General features: G+C 39.4%; 2 protein-coding genes across 2 annotated transcripts in view; both read right to left on the bottom strand.

Moving 5' to 3' along the window:
• Positions 1-10,246, bottom strand: part of LOC109288308 (transmembrane protein 2-like) — a 77,330-nt gene that overhangs the window by 37,809 nt on the left and 29,275 nt on the right. The window contains exons 15-16 of the mRNA XM_019503818.1: positions 9,496-9,673; positions 3,641-3,856 (exon numbers count right to left, since the gene is read on the bottom strand). Coding sequence (XP_019359363.1) covers positions 3,641-3,856; positions 9,496-9,673 — 394 coding nt within the window. The remainder of the gene's footprint in view (positions 1-3,640; positions 3,857-9,495; positions 9,674-10,246) is intronic.
• CEMIP (cell migration inducing hyaluronan binding protein) overlaps positions 1-10,246 on the bottom strand; it is a 157,809-nt gene that overhangs the window by 124,042 nt on the left and 23,521 nt on the right. The gene's annotated exons all lie outside the window — the stretch shown is intronic.

Below are 10,246 nucleotides of genomic sequence, written 5' to 3'. Positions count from 1 at the left end.
CAGGCCCCATCCCCTGCCTGCTCCCCCAGCTCCCCTGAGTGCCCCCCAACTCCTGCCTGCTTCCCCAGCCCCACCTCCCATGGCTGCCCTGTCTGCCCCAGCAACCAGGTCTTTAAAAAAAAAAAAAGCCCACACTCACCAGCTGCTGCAGCAGCCTTGGAGCTTCTGGGGGTTGTGGCAGAGCTCCCCGCCCCCGCAGTGCAGGGCAGTGGGAGGCAGCGGGGATTGCTCCCCCCTTTCCCCCCACAGCCTGGCAGGAGCCAGTGAGTATCGGGGGGGGTTGTTTGGTTTTTTTTTAAGAACCAGGAGCTGGGGCTGGGCAAGGGAGCCATAGGGGAGGGCTGAGGAAGTGGCCGGGGGTTGGGAGGCTTGTGGCTGAGCCCCCCAACACAGTGTGGGGCAGTGGGGATTGATTCAGGACAGTGATTCGAATCACTGAATCAAATTACTGCCCCCTGAATTGGCTGAAGCTGAATCCGAAACGAATACTAGCCGCTTCGCACAAGCCTAGTTTTCAAGCCAGTCTCATGATTTCTTAACTTTTATGATTGGCAGCAGCAAGCATGAGATGAGAATTATAGCATCTTTGAAACTAGGAAAAGAAAAGCATTGGGAAGTTAACTGCTTATGGTGTGAAGAGGAGGCCAGGAAATACATCAGTAAAATTTGGTGACGAGTTTCTGCCTGTGATGCCTCAGGTGAGGTGGAGAAACATCATCATGAACATAAGAAATCAAAGAACTCTCAAGTAAAAGTTTCTCTATAGTTGTTGAATTTGAAATCCTGCAAAAGGAACAGGACTTTCCACATAATTCCTCTTCTAGGCGTGGTCAAAACCAGGATAGGTAGTAAAAGTAGCAAATTAAATGAAGAATACCAACAAAAATAAGTATGTGTCCAGTAATCTGATTAATGTGTCCAGTAAATTGAACTTTACTTATCCCCCATCCCGCAACCACAAAAAAAGTTGCTAAAGTTCTGGGTGAAGAGTTTGGTTCTAATTTTATACGAGCCAGTTAGCCCATCCCTAATCTAAATATCTTAGCTTCAAAACGCAAATCATAAGAAATGAAACAGTACTTTCACCAGGGGTATTAGAGTTTACAAGATCAAAGTAACTAATCTTTTTCCATAACTGGATTTATTCTTTGATGCTTCTGAACTGAAATATATACTGCGAGATTTGGCATAAACAAATCATCAGCTTGGATAAAGATCTGGTGAGTCTGCCAGTATGGTTAGGCACTGAAATGATTATATCCTATAAAATTAAATAGACTTTTATTGCACAGAGCCAATTATCTTCACTGCATATACATATACATTTCCCCACCCAACAACTCAAAATGAAGCCTTTAGTATGAACTTTTTTTACTCAGCTGAATGTTGATTGGCTGAAAAGCACTAGTAAGAGACAGATCCCAGAGAAGGAAATGTTTATTCTTGCCTAAACTCAGCCAAGGAAATTTTCTATGGTGGAAAAAACTGCCTCACCCCATAGACTGCCATAATGGGAAGGGTATAAATAGAAATAAAAATATAAATTCCTACTTGTTTACAAGTCAAAATTTAACTCCTGAGTTCCCAGAGACCAGAATGCCATTTCTACTCCGTACAGACAGTTCAAAACAGAAGTGCAAAGCACAATAAACCTGACTCTATGTATTTCTTGCACCTGAATCCAATTCTGTTTCCAGGGAAGTCAACAGCTATACTCTTTTTGACTTAAACTTAAAAATAAAGGACCAGTATCTATATTCTCACATAGCTTTCACTAGTATCACAGTATCATAGTATTCACTAGATGTGACTCTGCAACTAAAATAAATGCAGATACTTTTATTAATAAAGAAAGACCTGATAACTTAGTCCTTTATAAGGGCAGTTCCAACTACACAATCTGCAGGATTTTATTCTATGCTACACCCTGTACTTCAGATATCCCGTAAGTGATTAATAAATACATGATGGAGACATGCATGTATAGCACATTCCACCCTCTACATCAGAATCTTCTTAAAGGAACGGGTGCCCTCCTACCATTTATAATATGACCTCCGATCTGATTTTAAGACCTTTTTTTCCTCATCACATTTGTTGGTAATAAAATAAAGCAGATATTTATTTTGGAAAAATAGATAACTATAATGAACAAACAAGCATTTTCACTTTGATTCTTTCTCTTTTGTATTGTGCCACTGAAGAAATTCAGTTCCTATAGCCTTGTAAATAAAAAGCCCACTTCAAATATCAGTGAGGAGAATATTACTGTTTCTCCTGAGAATCACACTTGCTAGGCTCACAGTACATATTTTCTAAACACAACGTACACTTGCATAGGCACATATGCTACATATTGGTTTAATTTCTGCATATACCCTCCAGTGACATCCCAGCATCTAATATGGTGGAAAAAAAACTGTATCTACATAATACATGCAAAAAGCAGTATTTCTAAATGACTAAATATGTTTTTAGTATGGTTTTTGCAAGAAACAAATGACTTTCCCTCATAATCCATGCATTTGTTTTCACAAACATCACACAGTAAATGTCAAACTGTAATCACTCATTTCTTCCTTCTGCTAAGTATGATTAACAAAAGTATCTGGCATTTTCACAGGCCACCCTGTTTCCAAAGTTCTTTACAAAAACTAATTGTGCCTCCAAATCCTTGTGTTAACCAAGCCAATGCATATAGTTTTGCCCATTTTCATAAATGAAAAAAATGAAGCCATGAGTCTAATTCTGGAGACCTTATTCACATGAGCAAGGGCTCCAGGCTTGGGAAGTTACGTGATCAATTCATGGCCTGCCAGAGAGTTAATGAACAGTCTCAAGATGGCTTTAGCTCCTGGTGTTCACTTGTTACCTAACTAACATTAGGCTTTTCCTTTAGCACCTTGGGTGGGAATAACAGGATATGCCATACTGTGTTCACTCACCTTAAAGAGTCCTGGCAAGATTTCCAATGAACTGTAATGTCATATTAGGCTTTAATGTTATTGTTCTGCTGTATGGCCATATAATCAATACTCTAGGGCCTAGAAGGAGAAGGAGGAGGAGGAAGAGAAGGAAGACAAGAAATAGTCTTCTTTCTTTTTCCTAGATTTAAAACAAAAAGGTTCCCTGGAGTTCTGAATAATTGTGCAGATGGAGTTTCCATGCATGCTGCAGTTTCTCTACTGAAATGACAAATAGCCTTTGGGAGACAAGAACTAAAATGAGTTGGACCTGGGTGCTGCAACTTTATGGCACTGGGCTGCTACCCCTGTGAGAGCCATGCAGACATGCAGTCCTGCTAGCTTGCAAGAAGCTGAGAGATTACATCACCACTACAATTCTTGAACAAAGATGACAACACTGGAAGGACTAATCGTTGACTCAATTTATTTTTCAGCTTTCTATCACTTTCTTCTGTTTTAGCATTGTTTTCTGTTACCCAGCACCAAAATACGTAAGGACCTTCTACCTAGGGAGGTCCGTTGTAGTAGTGATTAGAGTAATATTGATTTGAAATACTGCATTGGAACATAGAACTGTGGCAAGATGCTTTACTAGCACTAGCATCCTGAATCAGCCCTTTAATAAAATATTTTTTCTGAGTACCTCCAAGTAAGTTATAAGCTACAAGTGTTACCTGTGCATACTTCCCAGTGCATATCATCCCATTCCACCTTGGAACTGTGAGACAACCTGGATGACGAAGCAGGGAGTTGTCCGCTCTGCCTATGAAGGTGTCTGGATATCCCGTCACTGAACCATCCAGATCATGAAAAACAGAAACTTTGTCACCATCATTATCATTGTCTCCAAACCATTGGCCTGGTCTACCAAAGAAAACCTTCAGCCCAACCTACAAGAAAGAGACCAAAAAAAAAAAAAAGAGGTTGCTGGTGCCACCACAGCTGCTTACGAAGATGAACAGAGGCACATTTATCCACCTCAATTAGAAATATCTCTGAAGTAGAAAGCCCTATGAACTCACCAAGATTTATGTAAGTGTTGCCACCTGTATAATGGATGTATTTAAACACACTTTTGGCTATAAAACATTTATTTTCTTGGGTGCATTCTTCTTGATTTGTTTCTTAAATCTGATAATTGTTTATTCTCCCTACTGATATTTGTTTTCATGAAAATAGTGCCTTTGGATCCAAGATGTTCATTTACTCCTGCTACTTATTCCTTAAAGTCATACACAGCAATTAACTATGATGTGCTGTAAACAAGGATATGACTTGAGGAATAAAGATACCTTGAAAGCCTCTTCAATGACAAGTGAGCAAGCATCCTCTTGAATGGAAATGTTCCAAGAAACAAAAAAAAGCGATCAGATATATGCAGAATTTTTTCCCCCAAAGCATATTTCCAAAGGTTGCCATAAGCAGTTCTTGAAGGCACCTTTATTTTTAAATGTTCCCATTTAGCTTAATTAATCTCCAGTGTGAAACAGCAACTCTTCTCAGATTTTACACTGGTGGATATTCTAACATGATATGAACATATTTCTTTTTTGAGGGGAAGAAACATGATACAGCAGCTAAAAATATTACTTTCGTTATGCACTTCTCCAGTATTTAAAATAGTTGAACAGCACAGTAATAACAGTTAAAACAGTCAAATCAGTAAAATCATAAAGTCTGACATAAAAACTATTAAGAAGTAAAGAACCTGCAAAAGTGTTGACTATTTGGTGTCTGTGGGTAAAGCAATGTGGGCACAAGGGGACAGTGAATCTACATGCTGTAGGTTATACGAGTAATGTTTTCACATGTGGACAAGAGTTTACATACCAGGTGCCAGCCAACCAAGGGCTTTGAAAGCTTGATCTTAAAAACCTCAGTAGGGCAACTGAGAATGATAAGAGCCTGTCAGTATTTCTTCATCGCATGAATAGTCCTGTTGGTCTACAAAGGATTAATAATGGGATAACAACTACTTGCACAAGTCAAGGTTTCAGGACGTTTAGTTTAGACTAATCAAATCAGATTGGGTGCCAATTTTCTGTCCTTCTCCTAATCTCACTCCTGGTCTCTTACACTAATATGTAACTCAGTCCTATTTTTAAAATAATCAAAACACAGATTTTGTATGCAAATTTTTGGGCAATTTCAATTCTGTTCTCATCTCACTGAAGCAAACCTTCAGTGAGCTATTTGGCAAAGAAGGATCCTAGTGATAACGTCTTCTTTTTTTATTTGAAAAAGAAGACATGTTAGCAAAATGAAAACACTGTACTTCAGTTCAAAGCTCCATGTTAAATATACTGCAACAGTACACTTCTGGGTTTGAATATAAAAATGGGGACTTCAATGGTAACAGAACAAAGACAGACGTACTTCAAAAGAAAGTAAAGTACAGCCTGTACAGCTTAAATTTAATTAAAGCACCAAGGGGCAGAAAGTTTAAAGTGTTTAAGTTAATCTTTTTAAAATTGTTCTCTCAACTTGGAAAGTCACAAGTAAAATGGATATTCTAAAAAAATCCAATTAACAGCCCTGCTGCCTTTCTACATTTCAGTGCAGCTTTTAATCTTGTAAACTAGGTGATGAGGTTTGTACTGAATCAGGACTCCACACTGGACAATATCTTCTTGTAAACTGCAAAGATGTACAGCCATTGAAAAGAATCAGCTTCCAGATGCAAAATGCCAGAGACAGAAATGACATAAAAAGAGAGCACATGGCTCTGAGTTCGTCTAGCTGTCGTGTTGCTAATTGAATTTGTGGGTGCTTTGTTTAAGTCAGAAGTACAGAAATTGGATGCCATTTTGAAAGTATCAGTCCAGTACATATTCACTCTTTCGATTGATAGATTATGTGGAATACATGGGGGGAGGGGAGGAGTATTTCACAGAGCCTCATTCAATTATTTGCAATATTAAAGTAATGCTTATGTATTGTACTACAGCCAACCCGTAAATCACCTTGTGGAGTTATGGCTTAGCGGGCGGGAGAGACAATCTCTCTCCTACCCATCGTTAAGTTTATTACATAACTTTCCAATTTATCACCTGAACTTATATAACATGGACAAATTTGTGCACCTTTATGTAACATATCCATGCACTTCAGTAGAAAATAATAAACCTTTTGAGGGTTTTTTTAAGTTAACCTCTACAATTTAATAAAGAATTATATCTTGTCTACAGAATTCTATGGAATGGGGCAGCACATTTACGCAGATGATATTATACTCTGTTATTATCATGCCATAATAAGCATTAATCCTTTACAGAAACAGATTGCAATCCTTTTGGAAAACTAGCTTTCACCAGTTTGAATCTGCCCCTCTTTCATGGTCACTGAACTCCTACATCATCATAGTGAGCCTCTTCCTTTGTAGCAGAGACTAAGGCCCTGGCTCTGAAGGTCGAGTGATCAGTGCAGGCAAGAGGCCATGCATGCAGAGCCCCCACTGAAGTTAGTAGAGTTCAGAAACGCAGGGGTCAGTTTGCCTGTATCAGCCTTCTGTACCACGGCCTAACTCAGGTAAGGAGGAAAAAAAGTGACCAATAATAGATAACGTCTACTTCTATAGGGTCTTATCCAAAGCCCACTGAATTCAAAAGGAGTATTTCTACGGATTTCAGTGGGTTTTGGATCAGGCCTATGAACTATTTCAGGGATGAAATATTAGAGGAATGAACTATTTCCCTCAAATGGATCAACCCGAGTGAAAGAAGATAAATTTAGGGCCCAATCTGCCTCCTTCGGAGAGCAACCTTAAAATGCCATTTCACTCTAGTGAGAACAAGATGCCTACAATCATTTTCTTTGCTTCTACCATCTGGTGGGTAAGAGTAATCGTCCACAACATGTAGGGACGTGATCTCAATGTTTAGTTTCCTTTTTGCCAACTTTAATTGTTTGGAAACTACTTTGTCTGACTTTGGATTTGGCTTTTCTGACTGGGAAACATACTGCTAAGATACTCTATGCTAAATATAAACTCTCCTCTCATCCATGTGACTGTACCATTCCAGCCTGTGTGACCTCCCTTTTGTATGACTATCTGAGACAATGGGGAGTCATTAAGCTTGACCAAGGCTCATTATATGGCCCTTCCATACTGGTCTGGCCATGCAAAGGGCCATACAGCTGCACTAAACAGACAGCTGGTGGGTTCCCCTGGCTGGGCAATTCCCAAGATGGCAAAATCCTGGCACAGCTGGGAGTAAGAAGGCATGGCCCCATCTCTAAATTCTAGTTATTCCTGGTTACAGGGGGAAAAACAAACACTTTATGACCATTAATAGCCAATATAAGCCACATTGTAAGGAAATTCTCAGAGGGGACAAACCAGACCATGGATTGAAGGATTCCCCCCAACCTCTTCCTTAGGATTACACAGAGCCTCTGTCAGTGATGTTTTCTCCTACCCTATTTGTTTTTATTTAAGTCAATAGAAACACCCATGGGAAGACATGATCACTTAACCATGATAATCAGTTTTGTACAGGTAGAAAACCAATTACTCTTGCCAGTGCTTTGAAGATAACCTTTAAATAAGATTTCCAAAGCATTCTTATTATACAGTAGTAGTCGTAGAAATAGTAATAATGATGAAATATCATCATTACATTTTCTTTACATGTAAATTGTTAACAGAGATGCAAATGAATTACCTTTGCTTGAGTATGACATTTAGTTCTTCTGATCCACTGAACAGTTATATTGTTATTAAGCAAGACATAACTAGTGTTATTATTTAGTCATTTAAACACTGAGCTGATTAGCCTGAACAATTAGGTGATAATTTACCCAGCATGACTGAATGACTGACAGCTCTGACATTATTATACACCTTGCAGTGATCTTTAATTTCTTCTGAAGTGACTGAAAAATTATTGGTAAACAATAAAAATTATTGGAACTGAACCTTAGTTTCCCTTTTAAAAATAATAGAAAAAGGAGCCTATACATGAATATCAATTTGAACAATGTAGAGAGTCTGTCTTAATCAGTTTGTGCACAATTAGTAACAGAACTGCACACAACAGTGATCTTTACAGCATTAATTCAAGATTAGCATATCTGGGTTCAACCCAGATAAAAAAGAACTAAAAGCAAAGGTGCTACACTCTAGGTGGTTATTAGCTGCTTAAAAATTGGCAGAATATCAACCTAGCAAATGGGCACCATTTGTCAGGAATGTACAAACAAGGAGCAATTATTTGGATAATGTCAGTAATCTTTTGCAATAAGCCCAGCATGTGCTATTTTAATTAGAGTGCAGCAATATTTAATAACTCCAAAAATTCCTGCTGCACAGACCTTAGATTTCAAAGGTGTTGCAGCACTAAACCATCTCCCAGGCCTCAGGAGGTGCTGTGACATTTAACAGTTTCTCAGACCTCAGAAGGTGCTGCCATGTTACACATCCACATTTTCAACTTTCATAGCTAGTTCTCCCCTTCCCTAATGTGCAGACAACTAATGTGCCTGCAAGCATGTGGATTCTGGATTGGAGATCCTAGCCTACAGCCCATGCTCAGGCAAAACTCCTGCTCTCTTCAGACCCTCGGCAAAATCATATTTTCCAGGTTTTCCAAGCACATTCTAAGGCTTTTTTCTTCCAAGTGGTGCCATCTCCCTGTGAGGAATGTAAAAAATGCTCAGCTAAATTACCCTTCCTTTTGTTCTGGTGCTAGGTGCCACATGTGCAGACAGCAGGTAGATCCTGAAGTTTGATTTACTGAAATGCACGGGAATGAAGAAACAGTAATTTTACAATGATACCACACAACTGACTGCGCATACAGGCTTTATATAAAACATGTTCCTAATGTCAGTATAAGGTGTGGTGATGAAGACACAGAAAGCTGCTTGCTCTGCCAAAGACAATGGCTTTGGTCAATATTACAGTGTTCCTAAATGTCCTAAAGACAAAGCCAGGACTCAGACCAACGCTATTGAGTTCATGAATGTTATATGGAGTCTAGGACTCATTTTGATTAAGGTAGGGATAGTTTACAATCTCTGGAAGGAAGCTTTATGGAATTAGTAATTTCTCAAGCCAGACTCAAGCAAAGGTGATTCCCCACATGAATCCAACTGTCCGGTATCCTACAACCCTGACCAGCACAAAAATAAGGAGCCTGATTCAGCAATCCTTATCTGACCTGGTCAGATTCACCATTGCAAACCACTAGATTTACTCAATGTACTGACACTTCACAAATCAAACTGCACACTCTTGGCAACATAAGCATCACTCCACTAAAGTAAATGGTGCTAGGGATAAGTAGCAGCTGAACATCTGGACCACTGGAGCTGATATCTTAGTCTTCTTCAGATTTTGTAGCTCTTCTCATCCTGAAGGAAGCTGTCTGAGTGGCAGTTCTCAAACTACAGTCTTAAATAATTTCTTTGAAGAGAGAACTGATGGCACATCAAGCTGACCTAGCCAGTGGTGCATGCACCCCAGTTTGGGAATACTCTCTCAACAGTAAGTCTCTCACCACTGAGAAAGACTTTTGGAAACACTTACACTTCTCTCCATCCTGATTTGTGATACGTTATTCTGCGGGCTTATCTGCCAGGAATTCTTCATGAAGAAGCCGATGGCACTTGAGTATCTGTCAGCAGTGGTGGTAAATTTTTTGAAAGTGCATTTTGCCATCCGGACAGGGCCATCATAAATCTGGAACCCACGGATGGGGAAGGTCCTGTGGAATTTAAGAAGAAGCAAAAAGTTCCATTTTAAAAGTGTGGGCAAGAACTAAGGAGATGCCATTGTGGTCACTGGTGAATCATTATGCCCTTTTGGGTGTGTTTTGAGTGGGTATTCTTTGCATTCTGTTTCACATAGGTGGTGTTTGTCTAAAGGGTGGCTCTGGATACCTTTACAAGTGATAATGGACTGTACCAGTAAAGGCATGTATAATTATGTTTACATCTACCTTGCTCATAGACTTAGGCAAAGCTGAATTGCTCAAGCAACAAAAACATGAAATCATACACCACTCTGCTCCATTGCTTTTTATGGTAAAAAGTGAAATGAGGGAGTGAGAATTCATTTTTTCCCAGCTGACCATATGTGCATCTCCAGGCTATAGAATTTCAACAAAATGTCCTAAAATATAAGCAAGCAGCATCCCAAAACACAGTGCACTGGGAAATGATCTGGGGTGCATTTGGCTAGGTGAGAGAGAACAGGCCGGATCCAAAACCCATTGAAGTTAATGAGAAGAGTCCCATTGATTTTAATAGGTTCTAGATTAGGCCCTTCCAATGGGCAG

The sequence above is a fragment of the Gavialis gangeticus genome, unplaced genomic scaffold, assembly GCF_001723915.1.
Source record: "Gavialis gangeticus isolate Ggan-Ray unplaced genomic scaffold, GavGan_comp1, whole genome shotgun sequence".
Classification (NCBI taxonomy): domain Eukaryota; kingdom Metazoa; phylum Chordata; order Crocodylia; family Gavialidae; genus Gavialis; species Gavialis gangeticus.
This window is presented reverse-complemented; position numbering and strand designations above follow the sequence as displayed.